This window comes from Penicillium alfredii (genome assembly GCF_028826965.1).
Source record: "Penicillium alfredii strain IBT 34128 chromosome Unknown utg000004l_segment0_segment0, whole genome shotgun sequence".
Classification (NCBI taxonomy): Eukaryota; Fungi; Ascomycota; class Eurotiomycetes; order Eurotiales; family Aspergillaceae; genus Penicillium; species Penicillium alfredii.
The window spans coordinates 1560228-1580325 of record NW_026622701.1 but is presented as its reverse complement, the minus strand read 5'-3'; the positions used below and the strand labels follow the sequence as shown (position 1 = coordinate 1580325).

Here is a 20098-nt window from a genome sequence, read left to right as displayed (position 1 = left end):
GGAGAGGGCCAAAAGACAAGAAGTTGAGTCTCTCCTGAGAGCGGAGAGTAGGGGGGGAGGGAAAGAGCGACTGTTTCCCCCTTTCCCTAAGAGTCTCGGACCAATCACAGCCCGCGTTGTTTTCCGGCCTTAAGGCACCTTTTTCTTCCGGTCGACGGCGCGTGCCAAGCTACACAACGCCAATTGCTTGTGACGGTCTACAATCTCCAGCTTTTTGATTTCCTCGGCCTTTCTATGCGTTAAGTTTGCGCATTGCTGTACACTCAGGGGTTCCTCCGGTGGGTCGGATTTTTGATTATGTAATTGATGCGAGGTCTTGTGCCTTAGGCAGAAATCTGCGGGAGAGATCCACCCGCGGGTCAAGCTATCCACGTCCACTGCTGCTTGGGGTAGCTCGTCATGTCCCGTTGAAGTCTCTTCGGGGGCTCGATCATTTACCTGTTCATTTACCTGCTAATATTTTCTCTATGCAATACAACTTGCCTTGAACTACTCACATCTCAAAGCTTCTCCGGGTCTCCCTCGGATCTTGTTAGCTTCGCAGCTGGTTCGTCCCAGTCATGCTTCATGGATACACCCCAAACCCGAGGTCACAATGAACACACGCCAAGTCATCGATGAGTCTGTGGGGCCGTACTCGCTGTCGGCGGCCTTTAACAGCGACAGCAGCTGCTTCTCAGTGGGCTTGGACACCGGGTTCTGCAGTATGAGATACCTGGGAGCTGCTCCCGAGCTATAACAGCCAGTGCCGAAGCTAAGAAAGAAATCAGTTTTTAGTGCCAACCCCTGTGAGCTCAAAGTCTCCCGAGGTGAGCGACACTTCTTATTTCTTAATCGCCTTGAGGACCGCTGACCAAATGGGCGTTGCGCTTCACTAGACTTCAATGCGGGCATCGGCGTGGTCGAAATGCTAGGCCAATCCAACTATCTGGCCATCGTGGGCGGAGGCCGAAATCCCAAGTTCCCTCAGAACAAGGTGCGCTCGATCATTTCCGACGGTGCTTAGTTTCGTCTCATACTCATAATTTTTCTCGCAGTTGGTCATTTGGGACGATGCGAAGCAGAAAGCAGCCCTCACCCTCGAATTCCGCACCTCCGTCCTCGGCATCCGCCTTTCTAAATCCAGAATTGTCGTCGCGCTTTTGAATAGCATTCACGTATTCGCTTTTTCCAATCCTCCGCAGAAACTCTCGGTTTTCGAGACCTCCGATAATCCTCTTGGTTTGGCTTGTTTGGGACAGAAGCTGCTCGCCTTTCCTGGTAGGTCTCCAGGACAGGTCCAGATGATTGAGCTTGAGACGGGGAACATTAGCATCATCCCCGCCCATAGTACTCCGCTGCGGGCGATAGCCTTGAGTCCCGACGGGGAGGTCCTGGCAACGGCGAGTGAAGCGGTAAGACTCTGTAGACGTCGAATATCTCCGGCTGGCCATTGACCGAACTATCAATAGGGGACCTTGATTCGAACCTTCGCTACAGGGAATTGTACGAAAATGGCAGAATTGCGGCGGGGTGTAGATCATGCGGTGATATTTTCTCTTTCCTTTTCTCCTTCCAACTCCTTGCTTGCAGTGACGTCCGACAAATCTACTCTCCACATCTTCGACCTTCCACATCCGCACCACGTCGGCCGCAGCCAGTCGCCGGCCTCGGGCTCTGAGGAAGCTACCAACCAAAAATGGGGGATCTTGGGCAAAATTCCCTTGCTTCCACGCGTATTCTCGGACGTGTACTCATTTGCCAACGCCCACTTTGAGATGGGCGACGAAATAGCCCCCGGTTCACCCTATCTACCACCGCTTAGGTCCTCGTTAGGTCGACCACCCAAAGGCGTCATTGGCTGGCTGGATGACCAGACATTATTGGTGATTGGATCTGGCCGAGAAGGGCGTTGGGAGAAATTTGTTCTCCGGGACGGCGATGATGGGAAGAGGCATTGCCTGCGAGAGGGATGGAAAAGATATCTTGGTGGCTGAAGATGCAATGCATCCACCGTTTTCGTCTTTTTGCAGCCCATGGATACCAGCACAACGCGTGAAACCACCACGCATGACAAGTTTGAAGAGCCGTGTCTTTCCGGAGAAGCACCCTGGTCAGACCAGGGGCGCAACCATAGTCGATGGGGCCCGAGGAAACAGGTGTACTTCGCAGATTTTGAACCAAGTCAATAGATCATAGTTTTGATATATTCACCGACGGCGATCCCGTCTGTCCCGATCACTTCGATGCCTCCGAGACTCAGGCGAGCGCGATCTCACTGGCGATCGATCCCTTCTTGATCTCTCGTCACGCGGTGACCGATGACGGGATTTCCTCTGCCGCCCCGGAGAAAGGTCATCGCGATGTCTGCGTTCGCGCGAATGGGACCGGTGCCGGCGATGATGATGCCGGCTGGATCGTTCCCTGCTGTCGTCTCGTCGCCGGGATGATCTCTTGCCGCTGCTCTTCAGTTTTTCGACAGCGAGCGCCACCTCTTCCTTCTTTTCATCAATGAGGAACTCCTTCATGGGGTCCTCCTCGTCGTGGTTTTGTATCAACTCCTGGAGTTCCCTCTCTTCTCTCAACACAGGCCGCCTCTCTTCCCGGTCCGACGCATCGCTCGTCCTTCTCTTTCTCCAGCTATCTCCTTCGCTGCGTCCGCTAATCTCCGTATCGCCCATTAATTTAGCCACGTTGTTTTCTTCCTCCTCCTCTTCGTCGTCCCGCTTCTTGTATCGGGTATGGTCTACGCGGAGCATGCGCCCCAAGACGGTTGCGCCACCCAGATTGTCCACAGCCAGATCTGTACTGCGCTGGTCCTCGTACTTGAGGAACGCGAACCCTCGACTCTTGCCTGTTTCCTTGTCGCGAACCAATTTTACGTGCACCGGCTCGCCATATTGTGAGAAGATTGCCACGATGTCGCCTTCGGAGAGATCAAATGGAAGCCCGCCAATGTAGATGTAAGCTGTATCGCGATAGTCCGCATGCCATGATGCTTCTGGTGGTCTTTTAAAAACGAGCGAATGACAAGTCAGCTATACAGGTCCTCGTGGGAGCAAAGAAAGAAAGACGAAGGGAAAAAAAAAGAGCTTCGCATGAGCTTGGCTAAGGAGACTTACATGGCATTTTCGAGCTCGCGCTTATTGAGCGCCTGGACCTGGCGGATGCCGTTCATGAGGCCGAGGAATTCCTTGACGTGGTGAAATTGCAAAGTAGTGGGATCCTCGACGTTGGGGAGTAGCTTGGAAGCGCAGAAGTTGGAGAGAGAAGAAATGTGGAGCACCGGCGGACCCGTATGAACCGCCAATTGTTTACACGCTCTCACTGCGACAACCCCCCTGCTCCATCTGGAATACGTGACGTCGTCGGAAGGGGCTTCAACTTGGTGATTTCCAGCTTTCAAAGAATTTTCTTTTTCTTAGGAAAAAGAAAGTCTTGGTTGGTTTGACCTGCGGTTTGCCAGCTCTCCCCAGCTGCCTCGGATTCCCCTGACCGCGCTCCCATCTCTTTCTGACTCTCCCTCGCTCCGTCTTCGCCCTCCGAAATCCAAAATATCAGGTGCACACGCGAACCCTGTCGCCCTGCTCCTCTGTGTACTGTCGTCTGGAATGGTCAACGCCTCCTGAGGCATGGTGGGACTAGACCAGATGATGTCTTCGTCAAGTCCGAATCGTGGATCGAAAGCGGCCGGATCCAACAGTCGGCCCTCCAGCAAGGATGGCTCTAAGAAGAACATCTGGTCCTCGCTGCTCGATGGTGTTGCCAACGGAAAGCGCCTACCTGAGAAGAATTTGCTGGTCCTAGGTGCGTGATAATGGTCATGTCCATTTTCGTGGTGGATTGACGGTGCCGCTTTTTTTTTATACAACTCATTTTGCTGACATCCACGATCATAGGAGGTACACCGGAAACCCAAAGGGAATTTCTCGAGACGTTTTCCGCAGACCCCAGCCTAGTGAACGAGAAACGGAAGGGCAAAAAACCACCAATCGCCAATCAGTTCGCGCTGGGATACACATATCGAGATGTGCTCGACGCCGACCAAGAAGGTATATACCGGAATGATGTGCTCCCTCTCTTCCTCGGGGGCCTATTCCCGAGTTAAAGCTAACGCGTCGTTGCATGAAAGATACCCTGGCGCGTGTCTCGGCCTACCTCCTGTCCGAACCCTCCCCGTCCTTCGCCCCGCTCCTCAAACCGCTCCTGACCCCTCAATCGGTACCGGAAACGCTGGTCGTACTTCTCCTGGACTGGTCGGACCCGTGGACCTGGATCCGGCGACTAAGAGAATGGGTCCGTCTGCTCCGTTCGGTCCTGGTTTCGCTCGACGATGAGACCAAGATCGTCATGGAAGAGACCATGACTGAATGGCGTGATCGAAAAAGGGGCATGGATGCCAGTTCTGCCGCAACGGGCGGACTATCAAATTCGGGTGGTCCGGTCACAATACCTCTAGGACCTGGCGAGTGGGACGAGGGGTTGGGAATCCCGATGTGTGTGGTCTGCCAGGGAGTAAGCGGTTCCATCAGTCAGAACCCTGTGCTCAGGATTGTTTTGGCTAACTGTTGGCTGTGCAGGCAGACAAAATCGAGAAGCTGGAGAAGGACCATGGTTGGCATGAAGAGGAATTCGACTTCATCCTGCAGTTCCTGCGAACTCTTCTCCTGAAGCGTAAGAGATCATTGCTCGACCGATAAGTCAAAGTCATACTGACCCATCACAGATGGTGCCTCGCTCATCTATACCACTCCGTTCCTGGCCAACTCCCTGCAGAGTCTGATCCATTCCTCACTGGGAATTCATTCTTTACTCAAGAGACAGTCATTAAAACATAATGTGATCGACCGAGACAAGATCTTGGTGCCGGCCAACTGGGACTCATGGGGCAAGATCCGGATTATTCGGGAAGGATTTGATATGGAGGGCGTGTCGACTGCGTGGTCAATCGAGATCCAAGACCCCCCGGAGCCGATCGATCAACCAGCGGCTGGTCAGCCAGGCGAAAATACGGACTCGGCAGACGATGGGTCCAGCGCCGTGACGGTGTTCGAACAGACGATCAAGGATCCCAAACGCGAAACAACCATCGCCCATCCCAGCACCACCCCTAGGGACCAGCTCGAAGTTGAATCCTCAGATATGCAGGGATTCCTAGAGAAACAATCTGAGGTGCTGGAAGAGCTGAAGAAAAAGGATGACAAGGACCGGGCTAGTCAGCCCATCCCGCAGCTGGAGATGTCGCCCATGGATGACCAGGGCCGGGTCAATGAGCACATAGGTCCGGTACAGTTCAACATGGGCGGGATCCAGATCGATGCCGATGATATGCTGAAGAAGCTTCGGGTGAGCTATTTCTCCCACTACTCCTCGCTCCTCTTTTTTATTATCCGATTACATGGGCTAACACGTTATCTTTCTATAGGACCGCGAAGCCAGTCGATCCCAAAGAAAGGAGGGTATCTCCAGTCCGGGCGACGAGAAAGCGCACAACCAAGCCCTGGCGAACTTCTTCGCTGGACTCGTCAAGAAACCCGGTGGGAGTCCGCGCGGAAGCCCGTCTGCGTAATCATCGATGGTTCTTTTTCTTCTTTCTTCCCGGACTGTATTCTAGTTCATTGTGCGTACATACGGTGGAGACCCAGTTCCTTCTTCATATAAGGCAAGGAGACACGGCCTCTACATACTGTTTCTACCAAAGTCAGGGGATCCTCTTTCGAGGATGTTAGATAATGATACCAATATGAATCTGTGACTTGAGTTTAGCCTGGTAGCTGTATAGAACTAAAATAATGACATTTTGAGACCCTGTCCAGATGCTAATTACCCTATTCATCTTCCTGGAACTATATATTCACCCAATTATCCACCCCTTTGTACACTGTTTATGTACCACGACAACAAGGATACTATAAAACAAGGGAAACCGAGACCAGCTCAGCTCATAGCCCGCGCCACCGAACCTCAAGACTAGAGTCTTCCTGGCTAGAGCGACGAAGAAGAAGAAGACTAGACCTTCTGAACCCCCCGGAGTCCAAGCCCAGCGCTATCATGCGCTGCTTATCCCACAGAAACACGCCGAGCCAGCGCAGCGCATGCATCTTCGTCTCGCCTATCGTCCGCGACAGCGAGTCCAGCCGACAGCCATGCAAGCGCACAAGCGCCAGATACCCAGGTGACGCGTGCTGGAGGTGCGTGCTATCCTGCTCCCGGAAATACGCCGCGGGCGACGGGTCGAGCTCGCGGATGGGCCAGGTCGGCTGGACCATGTCTGGCGTGAGACGCGGAAGCCCGCCGAGGACGTTCTCGGCGTGGTGGTGATTATTATCATTATTACTATCAGCCTCTGAGTGGCTGATGCATGATTCTGATACTTCGTCGGCGCGCATGCTTTCGCGCAGGTAGTCGGCGATAGTGCACAGTTCCTGGAGCTCGAACGCCGGCAGTTTGGCCCAGAGGGTCGAGTAAGAGAGCGCGGGCAGATCCGCAGATGAGAAGACGTGCGGCGCAGCACGGACTTCGAGGTACAGCTGCAGACGCCAGAGGGCGCGCAGGACGCGGTGTTCCTCGACCCAGGATATGGGTGTCGATTCCTGTAGTTGTTGCGGGGGTCGACCACTCGGCTGATGAAGCAGACCGGTAGTGGTGGTGGTATTCTTCCAGGGGACGCAGGCGGATGCAGAGCGCGCCTGAAAGTCCCCGAGACAGGCCTGGGCGAGCCAATGTAGTCGCCAGGCCTTGTGCAGCAGGCGGCGCGCATGCTCGGGGCCGAGGCGGAGCAGCGGGATGTCACTCGCGTGGCCGTACAGATGGAACCACGCGAACACATCCAGCGACGAACACGGCACCGCCATCTTCTGGACTATGGCTACGGCGCGGATGCATCGCCGGGTGCCGCGGGGCAGGCGGGCGAGCGCCGCCTCGGTGATGGGCACGGCGTGCGCATCCCAGATCCTGGCGGCGGATGCGAGCGCCGTCGTTGCGCTGTACAGACTCGGCAGGTCGAGGAAGGACAGAACGATCAGAATGAGTTCTGTGGGGAGCACGACGAGTGGATCGCCCATTGTTGGAACCGCGGTTTTCGTTCCCTCCTGACCCTCGGTGTTCCCCACGGATCCGCTGGTTGGCGATGCCCCCAAATGGTGATCGGGGAGGAAAGAGCTGGTCACATTGCGATCAGCACTCCACTCTCTCTTCTCTTTTACTTCTACTTTCGCTTTCTCTCTTTTTTTCTTTTCCTCTCCTTTTCAATTGCTTTTTGTTTTCGCTCTCTTCTACCTTTTCTCTCTCGGCCTCTTTGCTGGATCAAGGACCGTCAGGTCTTCTTATCCGATTCTATTTCTTCTTAGTGATGCCTGATCTCTCCCAAGCTACATTTGATCCTTTCCCCGGATGAACTATAGATGGAGACTTGGACTCTATCCAGCGGGCGCTCTTCCGCTACCTCAAGGACATCGTCAAGATCCATTCCATCGTGGTTCTCCTTGTAGACACCATGCTTAGGTTGGTGATCGACAAGATTCACGATGTCTATGAAAGGTGGCATGAGCGGCCGACGCAACCAGAACTCACATATATCTGGCATGGGTATGAAGGAATCACCCCGCTAAAATATCATCAAGAACGTGGTTACGAAAACTCTCAAGGGTCTCTCATATCTACAAAGTCACTTAAATATCCCTCAGCCGAGCAATCTCAACGAAGCTCCAGCAGAGTCACCCCTCCATACCCACGGATATACTGTGAAGACATGATGGGGTGTCTGCAGGACTCCCGTACGTGCCAGGAGTAGCAGACTTGAGAAGGGACCAGAGCCTCCCGAACAACCATTCCAGCAACCCAGATGCCCTTTATCTTGTCAACCTCAGGTCCCGTACCAAGTACGGGCGGGTTCTGGCCGCATCAGCCGCTCGTACCATCCCTTATAAACATCGTGAACCTTGCCGATCACACACCCAAGCGTGGCCTCTACAAGTAGAGTCACGACGGGATGGATCTTGACGATGTCATTAAGGTAACGGAGGAGCGACCTCTGCAAGGAATTCAAAGTCCCCTCCACAGAGTCCGGGGGAAGTATCAAACGTAGCCATTATCCCAATCAGACATCACCAAGGAAAAACCAAAATCGGAAAAGAAGAGCTGACCGTTTCTTTTCCGAGCTGAAGGCCCCGGAGAGAAAAAAAAGAAGAAGAGAGAAAAACGGGGGGAGCCATTTTGTGTGGAAGAGGAGGCATCGTGGTTGTGGTTTTGAGAAGGAACGCAGTTGCTGAAGGTGCGGAGGGAAGGAACGGGAGACAAGTAGGAAGTGTATCTATCCATGGATGCATCCATGATGGATGTCGCTGTAATGAAATTGCAAATCTTCAAATCCAAGTAACCCAGATACACACATGGTATAACACACATCAAAGACTCGGACATGTTGCGAGCTGTCTCACCAGTTCTCCCACACTGCATCGGGCAACACTTTCCTCATAATCGCCCAATGCTCCAGCGCACCGCGGTCCTGGAACTTGTGCAGCCGCTTGACCTCTTTCGCGATGAGACAGTGTCTTCCATTCTTAGGGACGGTTGCAAAAAGTGCCGGGTTCAGCTCATGTTTCGGCACGAGGTACGACTCGCGCGACTTGCTGCGCAGGTAATCTTCCTGGACTGGGTCGCGGAACCGGAGCTTCCCAGCGCTCTTCTTGCAGAAGAGCACCATGTTCGTGAAGTTAGCGTCTTGGTCCTCCTCGGTGGGTGGTTCTTCGCGGAAGATACGGCAGGATGGGAAGACGGTCTGGATGGTGCGCACGATGAGGCCGGTTGGGTAGAGGGTGATGTCACCGGCGTAGTTCTGTCACGGTTAGATTGGCTGACACGAGGACAGAGCAGATAATGATTGGGTTTGATATGTCTAGTTTATATCAACTTACAATCGCAATGACGCCGTCGTCTTTGAGGAGCGAGCTGAGGCCTCTCAGGAACTCGATGGTGAAGAGCTCGGCGGGTTCCGTGCCGCCAGTGAAGACGTCGTGAACAATGTAGTCGTACCGTGGGGCCTTGGCCGAGGCCTGGGAGCGCTTAACGAACTTCGTGGCGTCCTCGATGGCGGCAATGTGGTTGGACGGGAGATTGAAGTACTCGGTGGCGAACCGATGCACGACGGGGTCGAGTTCGACGACTGTCGTTTCAATCCCATGTTTGATCAGGGCAGAAGGCGTTGTACCAATCCCGAGACCACTATGACAAAGTCAGTCACAGCCCTCATACCCAAACATCGCTGCCACAATCATCTTACATGACTAGGGCATTGCTGTGTGCGTCCACGCGCGGAGCCCCATGGTCTGGCTCGACCAGCCGCACGGCTTCGAGCATGGCAAAAACCGCATATATGGGATCATCCACCTCAGGTCGGTATCCCCGAGCGGTTTTGGTCCACTGCCCACCAAGAAGACTGTGGTCGCAACGCATGACACGGAACCCATCGTGCTGGTTTTCCAACACGGAGATGTATCCCGTGGAAGAATCCTGGCGAGCCAAAAGAGTATATCCTTCACTCTGGATGGCGTGGTTCGCGGCAGCTGGGCTACCCAAGTGGACATTGAAAGTCATTGACATGAGCAAAGACGGGATCGCCAGAACCAGCCATTTCGACGGGAGAGTCGCGGAATAGAAGACCGCGATGAGGTACTGCAGGCCGGTGCGGGTGAAGAAGAATGTGAATCCAATCATCCAGGACAAGATTGCTCTGGCGATGTGCTCGCCTGCCGAATACACCATGTACGTGCCCAGCATCGGCACATGCTCCACGACCAAGTCACCCTGGGACTCGAGGTTCAGGCCAACCTGGATCTGTTTACCCGCATATGCAACGGTGAGGAGCACCAGTGGATAGTATCCAAACAGCTCTGTGATCACCGGACCCGCAGGGTTCCCAGCTTGGAGCCCTGCTGCATGACAAAGTACTGGAGGGTCGGCACCCAGAAGGCTAGAACAGGGAGCATATAGCCACCGACGCGGCCCAATCGACGCTGAATTTGATCTTTCAGGAACCATCCGGCTGCCCCAAAGATGGTCACTCCATAGCCGTGGAAAATGTGTGAGGGCAAAGACCCGTACACAGGGGACAACACCAGCAGCGAGATAGGCGAGTAGGCGGCCGCCAGGAAGAGCAATGCCACGCCAACCCCGAGGCGCTGAACGTCCACCTGCCGGAGAAATTGCTCAGCAGACATATTCGACATGATTCAGGTCTGTATGTTTTTCAGCCAGTAGAATCCGTCTCGGTGCATCTGCGAGGGGTTGTCAACACAAGACCTGGGTTGCTGGAGTGAGATGGAAAAGAAAAAACACCGAGGGTGGGGAAAAAGCACGGGGTTGAATTCAGATAAATACCAATCAAACCAAAAACGAGGGACTTACATGTTCAGCTCCGCATCTCTCAATTGTCAACTGCAGAGAAAGTGAACGGAGTGGCAGAAACACTTTTGCCGCCCACTTCCGCGTTCCAACTTGAATCTCCCCAACTTCCTCTTCTTCACAAAACCCCGGGGACGATGCCCCATTTCCCCATGAATACCGGATTCTCGTCGAAGGATTCGTCCAGCGACCAGCAACAACCGTCCGTTCAGGCCAAAAACCGTCGCAAGCGGTATCTGGACTTGCATCCAGAATACTTCTCGGCGGAGCTCGAGCTAGCCGGTCCGCTCGCTCTTTTCTTTCCTTTGCGCATTTGATCTCCCATATATCTATCTGCTGGGCACCTGGATCCTTTCAGAGACAAGCAGCATGAAAATATCCAGAGCAGGGAAAGAATGGAAATAAATAACATGTCATTGCTAATCTGTGTCTTCCCGCTTCTATAGACCCCTTACTGTACGACCGCCTCATCCGCCGATTCCAGACACCCCAGGAAAGAGAAGCGCAGGGCCGCGCCCAGGGGTTCTCGGGGATCCTGCAGGCGGATATGCAGCGTTCCGAGGCGAAAATGGACGCGCTATTGCACCCGGACCCAAACGCCATGCTTAGCTACACTCGCGGCCCCAACGGGGAGATCCTCGCCGAGGATCGGGATGAGATTCCCGTGAGCAAGGAAGAGGGCGAGAAGCTGTGGCGGTGGGAGATGGGGCTGCGATTTATGAGAGGTCTTGATCCCGATTTTGATTATACGGCTGTCGATGAGAATGATGAATACGACGATTGGACCGAGCACCAGGACCGCTATTTTGAGGACGAGGAGCCTGAGTGGGTTGTTGGTGATGCGCGTGGCAATGAGGCTCAGGCTGTGCTGCAAGGTGAAACGGGTGTTCAGGATTTCTAAACTTGGGATATCTGGATGTCGTGGTATACGTCATCTCTGAACAAAGTCGATGGGTCTTTATCTGCTGGCTATATGGCCGCCGTTGAGCTTAAAGCTCTGTTTTCCACCGGCTGGAGATTAGCTGGAAGCTTTGCCGGGGATGAGAGACTGCTGTCTGCTGTGGGACACCCCAACGGGGACAGAGCACCTGTGATATCCCTGCCAGCACCCAAGCATCTCCGTGAAGAGGGAGTCCCAAGTCTTTACAAGAAGAGCCCCGGCCATTTGATGTGCCGTCGAGGAGCGAAGAGCACAGTTTCCAGTGGTATCCCTGGATCGAGGCTGGCCACGAGACCATACCGCTTGGTGTTTGGCGGCAAGACTCGTGGCAGTTAGGCTCGCACTATGCTGTCTGCCCGCCAGCACTGAAAGTTCAGTCGAGGGAACAAGCGAGGCAGGTTCATGTTGGATGCTCTGCACTGGCTTTGTGTCTTACCTGAGCATAAATCTAGGATGAACTATTTACAGCAATTTATTGATCTGCAATACTATATGAGAATCGGAATCTATCATTGACCTTCCGGTGCTCCAGTCTTCTCCCTCAACAGCCCGACGGCCTTCTCCTTCAGCTTAAATTTCTGGATCTTCCCACTCGCCGTCTTGGGAAAGGCATCCGAGGGCCCCAGGAAGAAAACATGTTTCGGAACTGTATTGTAGCGAGTGGTTGATCAGCTTATACTATAGTGAAACATGGAGGGTATTAATCAGCGTTTTGAACACTAACTTACCGAGATGGTTGCTCAGCTTCTCGCGAACCCATTGCTGGATATCCTCGACACTCACCGTCTGCGGACCGTGCTCGCGCGGAATTACAAAGGCGGCTACAACTTCCCCGTAACGATCATCTGGGACTCCGACGATAGACACATCGCCGACACCAGCATGGGCCAGCAGACAGTTCTCGATCTCGAGCGGGTGGATATTCTCGCCGCCGCGGATGATCAAGTCTTTGATTCGGCCGGTGATGGTGATATAGCCGTCGGGAGACATGGAAGCTTCGTCGCCGGTCTATAGCACCAAAAACATCAGACCAAGCGACTCGGGAAACAGGAATATTCATATGGCACACTTACATGCATCCACACCTTTCCTGCATCGTCCGCAATCATCACTTCAGCAGTTCGGTCCGGACTACCCCAGTACTCCTTCATGAGCAGATACCCACTGACAGCGAGCTCTCCCCGTGTCTCGATGGGGAGGATATCCTTCTTGGAAGCCGGGTTGACGATCTTAGCGTCAACATGAGGCATAAGCCTCCCAACAGAGGTAATACGCTTATCGATGGGGTCATCAGTGGTCGTCATAGCAGAGACAGGGCTAGTCTCCGTCATGCCATAGCAGATAGTAAGCTCAGTAAGATTCAGCACGCGATGCAACTTCTTCATCAGCTCCGCGGGAATACTGCTACCGGCAGCGATACCCGTACGCAGAAACTCAAAGCCCTCACTCGAGATCTCGCCCGCCTCGATCAGCGCCAGCTCTTCTAGGAACATCGTCGGCACGCCGTACAGCGCGGTGCATTTCTCTTCCTGGACGGCCTGCAGCGCGGCCCGTGCGTTGAATGACTCTGTTGGGAAAACGATAGCCGAGCCATGCGTCGCTGTCGCCATGTAGCCCAGGATGCATCCGAAGCAGTGAAATAGCGGCGGCGGGCAGCAGACGACGTCGTTCGGGGTTAGGAGCATGCGGTCGCCGATTTGGGAGCCGTTGTTCAGGATGGACCGGTGGCTGAGACAGGCTGCTTTGGGCATTGCTGTGGTCCCCGATGTGAATTGGATGTTCACGATCTCGTTTGAAGAGAGGCTCTGGGACGGCAGGGCTTGTTTGTCTGCTGCTAGTTGGGAATTGATTGCTGAGTAGGGGGTCAGGCTGTTGTATGCGGATACATCTACTCGGCCTGCGGAGTTGTCGATTAAAATCACTTGCTGCAGGGTGGGCACCAATGCAGACTCCAGCTTGGGCTTGGAGAGGTCCTCGACTAGGTGTTTGAGAAGAGGGATGTTGCTGCGAGGCTCTTTTCGGGGGAGATTGGACTCGGCGCTGATGATCAGATGGCTGGATTCGAGGTGGCTCAGCGCAGACACCACCTGACTGGCATTGAAAGAGGGATTGATCGGGACCTGTTTGCGGGTTAGGACTAATTGTCTCCATACTGGTGCAAAACGACATCACATACAAGAATTGCCCCGAGCTTGAACAAGGCATACGTTGTCTGCGATAATCAGTATGTTGGTTCTCGTTACTTTCTAGGCACCACCCACCACAGCATATTCCATTGAATTCCCCAGCATTACTCCCACCCGCTGCCCCTTCCCAACACCAGCTGACTGTAGTCCACGGGCTAGGGCATTGCTTCTTGTATCGAGGGAGGCATAGGTGGCTCGATCGTTTTGGTGTCTTGAAATGACACTTGATATATCGTCAGTTTTCTAGAAGGCGTTTTCGGGAACTTCCAGAAAAAGGCTCACGCGGTTCGATCACCACACTCTGCCACTATTTTGGCAAAGTGATCACCCACTGTCGATTCAATCAATGGGGGCTGTGTGAATCAATGTCGTCAGCATTCTATTCGGAGACGATGAGGAATTGACTCATTTGACTCACTTCCGATGGGCCTCGAGCATAGCTTTCGGTTAACAGCCCTCTCTTGAGCACAGATTCAGGCTGTGGTATTTTTCTTTTCGTCCAACAACCACGCAATATGCGGGCAGAGCCGAATCTTCCGAGAAGTCCGCTGGAGGTGCGCATACTTGCTTTCAATGACGTGCAGTCACTGGAGCGGCATGACTGGGCTATATGCTTGCGGTCAATTTCAAGAAACCAAATGTTGCAATTATATCAGAACAACATATCGAGTCAACCAGAAAGACGGGACGTTGGGTTTGCAAAAGGCGGGGGAAGCTTCCCCGCATCGGCTGCGGGGTCGGACAGTCCCGAGGTTCCTGCGTCCAGCATACAAATGGCACATGAGAAGGCCTGCATTCAAGTTCTCATCTATTCTATGGCATTATAGCTCAACCAAAGGCGTTTCCTCCGATACCAGACCCTGCTTCTGCCATAGATTATAGTATCGGTCACGTTTCTCCAGCAGCTCCGCATGAGTTCCTCTCTCCACGACTGTACCCTCATGTAACACGAGGATCTGGTCTGCATGCACAACAGTCGAGAGCCGGTGGGCAATGACAAAAGTAGTCCTTTTTCTGCTCAGTCGCTTCAACGCGCCCTGGATCTCCGACTCCGTCTCGGTATCCACAGCGCTAGTGGCCTCGTCCAGGACGAGGATCGGGGGGTCCTTCAGGAAGACGCGGGCGATTGCCAGTCGCTGCACCTCGCCGCCGGAGAGCTTGACGCCTTGTTCGCCGACTTTGGTCTGGTACCCCTTGGCGAAACTCAGGATCTTGTCGTGGATGGCGGCGGCGCGGCACGCCTCGAAGATCTCTTCGTCGGAGGCGGAGAGTTTTGCGTAGCGCAGGTTTTCCATGATTGATGCGTTGAAGAGGACTGGGTCTTGCGGGACGACTCCCAGCACGTCGCGCAGAGAGCTTTGCGTGATGTCGCGCACGTCGTGCCCGTCGATCTTGATACTTCCCGAGGTTACGTCGTAGTAGCGGAGGAGGAGCTTCATGAGCGATGTCTTGCCTGCGCCCGTAGCTCCGACGAGGGCAATGCTCTCGCCTGGTGATGCGGAGATGTTGACGTCGTGGACCACGGTCTTCCTGGTCGCGTACGAGAAGCCGACACGCTCGAAATCGACTCGTCCCTCGGCCGGTCCGAGATCAAGAGCGTCTTCTTTATCGGTGACGGTGGGCTGGGTCGTGAGCAGATCCAGTAGTCGCTCCGCGTCGATCAACTGGGATACGAGCCAGCGGTACTCGTGCGACAGATACATGATCGGCCAGACAAGGTGGTCCCAATACTGGGTCAGAAAGACAAAGTCACCTGGGGACGCACGCCCCTCATAAATCTCGCGCGCAACGAGGCATGCCAACAACAAGAAGGTGGTTGGGACGAGCACCTCCGCCAGGCCACTTGTATATGCATCCATCTTGGCCCAGCTCATCTTGGCCCCTAGATGCTGGTCTACTGCGCCTCCAAAGCGGAATTTTTCGTAAGTGAACATATTAAACGCGGAGACCGTCTGCCATCCCTGGATCGCCTGGTGCATCACACGGGTCTCGGCTCGCTCAGCCTTGGTCAGACGGCGGCGGTTTTGTACATTCCAACTGGAGGTGACGACTTCGAGGGCCAGAAATGCCAGCGACGCGGTTACCATGATAAGCGCCGCGGAGGAGTTGAATTTGACGTAGAGGAAGACGAACGCAACAAACATGTCAATCACCGTGGGCGACATCTCCAAGATGGCCGTCTCCAGGAGATTGGTCAGTGCCTCGCCCTGCTCAATGGCCTTCATCACTTCCGCAGAGTCTCTGTCTGAATGGAACTCCATGGCGAGACCCATGACGTGGTTGAAGGCGGCATTGGTAAGCTGACGATACGAGAACTGTTCGACAGGAATCTTGGCCAGCGACTGGATAATGCGCAGGCCCGCATCCCCATGGAGCAGGTTCAAGACGAAGTAAATGCCCAGGTCGGCGAACGGGAGCTCTCCGGCGAAAAGCTTGTCGGCAACGATGCCGAGCTGACGAGGGACCAGGATATTCAAAAAGCGATCGGCAATTAGGCAGAGGACGCAAATGAGAAGACAGGCCTGCACTTTGAGATCTTTGCGGGGAATCAAATACGGCAGAAAGACCTTGAAGTTGTGAATATAGACCATCCAGCTGCCGCTGTGGCGCAGCTGGCCGGTTCGCGAATTCTTGGGATCATCTTCATCATCGTCGGAGTCATCCGAGTCCGAACCGTCGTCGCTGGAAGACGATTCTGAGACCTGGTTGTGCATGGCCTGGCCATTTGAGGTGTGGAGGAATGGTCTCGCTTCATCTTCTTCGCCTTCCTCATCCTCCAGCTTCAATCTCTTTTTGAGGAAGAGAGAGCAGACAAGACAATCGATCAGCGATCCTACCACAAGTAGCAGTCGACCAAATTCAATGGCCAGCAATGCTTTGTGCTGTGGGGTCAGCACTGGATACAGAGCATCCAGAGCCAGCCCGGAGATCCCAAATCCGAACGAAATCAAGGAAAGGCCCCAGATCTCCGGGATGAGGAGCTCTTTGCGAAGGCAGGTTGAAGCCCACCCCAGGGCCAGGATCACCATTGCGAATAAGCGATCGTCAGTCCAATCGGGTTCATGGTGCTGCAGGGAGATGAGAACCGTTTCCGCGATGTAAGATGCCGAGACGAGCGCAACCGAAATCACTCGAAGGACCGATTTTCGCGCCGAAGACTTGGCCGGTGTTCCCCTGTTATAATTAAGGACAAATGACACAAACACAAAGAACAAGGTGACCACTGCGGCGGCCACATACAGCAGCTTATTGGCCTTTATAGAAATCATCTTGTCACCTTGGAAGTCTTTGGAGTGAAGTATCCCATGGCAATGGATTTGGAGTGGTATTTAAATCACGGATGTCGATCCGAAGAAGCCTGGAGCCTGGCGGCTAATAGCGGCCGCCCGAGCAGTTTGAGCAGTGACTCATGGGGGAATACGAGGGCAACTTCAAATTACTTATTTATACTCATTTAAAGGGGATGATTAGAGATCGAATTACATATTGGTTTGGGCTTGATTGTTCTCGCAAGGCGATATCTACGTGAAAATAAAGCAAGGGAAATATAAACTGTCCCTCCAGAATACCATACCGATCAAGATAGGTGTGATGTCGGCCCCAGGGGACCGATGAGTCTGCTCGGTCATCAACGCGCGGGGTCCGAATAAGGTAAAGTGAGCGAGTTTTGCAGGGTCTATATATAGTATTTATATAGTAGAACTTCAAGTAACCAAAGACGTTTTCACGGATGCTCGCAGTATTGATACTAGCGGAAACACCGATTTAAAGTCAACATAACCCGCTATAACTGTAAGATTGTCTTATTTGGTAATCGCAATGGGGGTTTTTTTGCCCAGTGAATCTACCTAGTATAGCAATAAAATTTCCCCACGCTCCAGATCACAGGTTGTGTAGTGTAATGGTTAGCACCCCAGACTCTGAGCATGATTGTGTTCTGGTAATCCCGGTTCGATCCCGGGCACGACCTTTTTGATTTTTTTTTTCGGTCCTTGGCCTCCATATCTATGGATTCTTTCTTTCTATGTTTCCTCGAAAGTTTCTTCTATTAGACTGTACCTAGTACAGTGACATTATTCTTTACTTGAGCTCTATTTAGATTAGGTGGCTAATTATGATCCGGTTTCCTTGGGTTGAATGGAAACTACTCTTTTAAAACAATATGACGGCAAAAGGACGGCCAAAAATGGCCGCTCGGACGCCTCTTCCTTTCATTTTCTTCGACGGCAAAAAAGGAAGAACGCGAGGATAATCACAAGCTCTTGATCATTGGAATCTTTGCTTAAGTATACCTTTTGGACAACCGGATTGTCGGAAAGGTCCCTCGCAGTGAGAGGGAAGAAGATATGCAACCGATTATCCGCGAAGCTATGGTTTATGACACTCTCGGCGTTCATCCACGAATTACTGAATGCCTCTCCAGAGGCAGATCCGACTATATTGACATCAAATACTATCGACATAGGGACCTTACGAGTTATTGTCAGAAAAACACGGTGGCTGCTGAACTTCAATCAAAATGGTACCAGCAGATCCTGGAAGCTATTGTCGTTATTCACAGACATGATGTCATTCATTCCGACTTTGCACTGCGGCAGTTTTTCGTTGATGACGAATTAAATTTACGACTCGGCGACTTTAACTCTTCTTAGTGCCTGGCACTGCCTGCTATGGGATTATAACCTTCCGAGCACTGAAACTTCCGAAATCTTTGCTCTAGAGTCTACACTATACGAGCTAATTGCTTGCCAGGCCCTATATAGCGAACTTGCCGGGCCCAAATCCGATGATCCGGATTTGATCAAAGCACAAATCCTACGACAGCACGAGGTGGACCATGAGATTGAATTGAGGTATAAAAGCCACATTTTTCCCGATGTCTCTGGTTTGTTCGGCGGGAACATCATATTAGGTTGCTGGAGAGGTGATTTTTCTGACGCAAAAGAAGCGCTCGATCTGTGGCGAAGCAAGAATTTATTTAGAATCTCAAGCACCGATCGCAAGGCCGTTATACCTATTTACAACTAGCGAGTGAGTGATAGGGGTACGGGCTTAGGAGAAGCTCCTTATTAACAATTATTATTAGACCATCTTTATCGCGAGTCGGGATAATTCTGGCTATTAGCTAAGGAAGCTAGTTATGGCCTGTATTCCACATACCCCACTTCTCTAACTGGTATTTAGTATGATGGAAGAAGCTTGAGAAGGACTGCGTATCTCTTCTCGCCCTCAAATACAAAAGGCCTGTCACGTATTTGTTAATGAAAGGGCGGATTGACGCAAGTTCAATAGCGGTCGGTCCCTTGAAATATAAGTAAGGGGCTTTCCGCCTGGAAATTAATATTTTCGTTTTTCACTTTTACTTTCAACCCTCAGTTAAACCTTGTCTATTACAATAAATTGACCTACAAATTATCCACGATGGGCGAACCGCTCGATAAAATCTGTGTCGTATGCGGGTGGACACTTGACAAAGAAAGGCGATGCCATTATACAAGCTACCTCAAACTATTCTACGGAGCATCTACACGGGGTGTGTGGACCATCGGATCAGATATAATTCTGAAAGACTGGCCTAATAAGGGTCCGAAAGCAAAAGTTGAAGTCAAAATATTGAACTATTTAGCGACCTATACCGATATACCTATCCTAAAGGTTTTACGTGACTGGGTCGATCGAGATAGGCGGTACTTCGTTTTGAATAAACGTATCGATAGCTAAACGCTTGAGGAGATATGGACTTCTTTATCGGAGCCTTAAAAAATAGATATCGCGGATTAAGTTGTGAAAGTGAGAAAGTAGCTTCGATCCGTTACGTCGACCTCTATTTAGTATATCGATCAAAGCCTATATTATCTAGGCTTATTATTTTTCGATCTTAAGCCCCGTGGACCTTTTTATTCCGATCAAGAGCTCTGGGATGCTCTGGCCCTTGACCTTCGTTATCTCCCTTAACAAGTTTTGGAGAACTTAAAGAAATATCTACTAAAGTGCGAATCCTACGTGTTTACTTATTGCGATCTTAATTTGGGAAATATTATAGTTTAAGATAGAAAGGTTGTCGATATACTTGACTAGGAATACGCTGTCTTCTTCCTTATTTGGTATAAGTATATTTCGGCCTCTTTTGGATTTACAGAAATAGATGTGGAATAGAAAAAGTTGCTCTAGGAGCGCTTGGACGTATATAGCGAGGCTCGCGAAAATGCCAAGGCTTTCTGGATGGACATGTGTAATCTAAGATAGTACCTAAATCTGGACGAAAAGGGTCAGGAAACCTTAGAGAGATTGTCCTAGACAATCTTGAGCTACTGAACCATGCACTCCCAAGAGACCCCTGTTATATTGGGAGATCTCTGTTATATTGGCTAGGTCCAGTATTTATAGTATGCTCCGGAAAACTCCCAGGTTCAAACAAATTGATCTAACAGGGGGGAGTTATTCTTATGGACTTTGTAAATTATATACGCAACAAACATTGGGAGTGGGTTTTTACTATATTGTAGATACCACCTGTGGAAAAACACTGCAACGATCGCGTAGTTGGGATATTTGTGATACATACCTTCCAATTAGTCCCTTATAATCTAGA

At 52.1% G+C, this 20098-nt stretch overlaps 10 protein-coding genes across 10 annotated transcripts; 4 read left to right on the top strand and 6 right to left on the bottom strand.

Annotated features, from left to right (window-relative positions):
• Nucleotides 1-595: 595 nt before the first annotated feature.
• NUU61_002253 (phosphatidylinositol-3,5-bisphosphate binding protein HSV2) lies at nt 596-1976 on the top strand (the record flags this gene model as incomplete). The annotated part of the gene is made up of 4 exons (XM_056652835.1): nt 596-704; nt 879-976; nt 1038-1394; nt 1452-1976. 4 exons carry the CDS (start codon nt 596-598, stop codon nt 1974-1976), a joined length of 1089 nt encoding a protein of 362 aa, XP_056513902.1.
• Nucleotides 1977-2189: 213 nt separating this feature from the next.
• Nucleotides 2190-3157, bottom strand: NUU61_002252 (IST3 family RNA-binding protein; the record flags this gene model as incomplete). Its single annotated transcript, XM_056652834.1, has 2 exons — nt 2190-2988; nt 3102-3157. The coding sequence occupies 2 exons, from the start codon at nt 3155-3157 to the stop codon at nt 2190-2192; spliced, it is 855 nt and encodes a 284-aa protein (XP_056513901.1).
• A 454-nt stretch (nt 3158-3611) lies between these two features.
• NUU61_002251 (dynein family protein) lies at nt 3612-5548 on the top strand (the record flags this gene model as incomplete). The annotated part of the gene is made up of 6 exons (XM_056652833.1): nt 3612-3786; nt 3879-4031; nt 4112-4494; nt 4560-4653; nt 4706-5325; nt 5405-5548. The coding sequence occupies 6 exons, from the start codon at nt 3612-3614 to the stop codon at nt 5546-5548; spliced, it is 1569 nt and encodes a 522-aa protein (XP_056513900.1).
• A 373-nt stretch (nt 5549-5921) lies between these two features.
• Nucleotides 5922-7043, bottom strand: NUU61_002250 (uncharacterized protein; the record flags this gene model as incomplete). Its single annotated transcript, XM_056652832.1, has 1 exon — nt 5922-7043. The coding sequence occupies one exon, from the start codon at nt 7041-7043 to the stop codon at nt 5922-5924; it is 1122 nt and encodes a 373-aa protein (XP_056513899.1).
• An 800-nt stretch (nt 7044-7843) lies between these two features.
• On the bottom strand, nt 7844-8085 carry NUU61_002249 (uncharacterized protein; the record flags this gene model as incomplete). The annotated part of the gene is made up of 2 exons (XM_056652831.1): nt 7844-8011; nt 8062-8085. 2 exons carry the CDS (start codon nt 8083-8085, stop codon nt 7844-7846), a joined length of 192 nt encoding a protein of 63 aa, XP_056513898.1.
• Nucleotides 8086-8413: 328 nt separating this feature from the next.
• On the bottom strand, nt 8414-10205 carry NUU61_002248 (spermidine synthase; the record flags this gene model as incomplete). The annotated part of the gene is made up of 4 exons (XM_056652830.1): nt 8414-8815; nt 8895-9201; nt 9260-9813; nt 9885-10205. The coding sequence occupies 4 exons, from the start codon at nt 10203-10205 to the stop codon at nt 8414-8416; spliced, it is 1584 nt and encodes a 527-aa protein (XP_056513897.1).
• Nucleotides 10206-10517: 312 nt separating this feature from the next.
• On the top strand, nt 10518-11281 carry NUU61_002247 (uncharacterized protein; the record flags this gene model as incomplete). The annotated part of the gene is made up of 2 exons (XM_056652829.1): nt 10518-10662; nt 10827-11281. The coding sequence occupies 2 exons, from the start codon at nt 10518-10520 to the stop codon at nt 11279-11281; spliced, it is 600 nt and encodes a 199-aa protein (XP_056513896.1).
• Nucleotides 11282-11353: 72 nt separating this feature from the next.
• NUU61_002246 (uncharacterized protein) lies at nt 11354-11656 on the top strand (the record flags this gene model as incomplete). The annotated part of the gene is made up of 1 exon (XM_056652828.1): nt 11354-11656. The coding sequence occupies one exon, from the start codon at nt 11354-11356 to the stop codon at nt 11654-11656; it is 303 nt and encodes a 100-aa protein (XP_056513895.1).
• Nucleotides 11657-11829: 173 nt separating this feature from the next.
• On the bottom strand, nt 11830-14068 carry NUU61_002245 (uncharacterized protein; the record flags this gene model as incomplete). The annotated part of the gene is made up of 7 exons (XM_056652827.1): nt 11830-11966; nt 12049-12328; nt 12394-13440; nt 13497-13532; nt 13582-13729; nt 13789-13859; nt 13925-14068. 7 exons carry the CDS (start codon nt 14066-14068, stop codon nt 11830-11832), a joined length of 1863 nt encoding a protein of 620 aa, XP_056513894.1.
• Nucleotides 14069-14327: 259 nt separating this feature from the next.
• On the bottom strand, nt 14328-16775 carry NUU61_002244 (ABC transporter ATP-binding protein; the record flags this gene model as incomplete). The annotated part of the gene is made up of 1 exon (XM_056652826.1): nt 14328-16775. One exon carries the CDS (start codon nt 16773-16775, stop codon nt 14328-14330), a length of 2448 nt encoding a protein of 815 aa, XP_056513893.1.
• Between the last annotated feature and the right edge of the window lie 3323 nt (nt 16776-20098).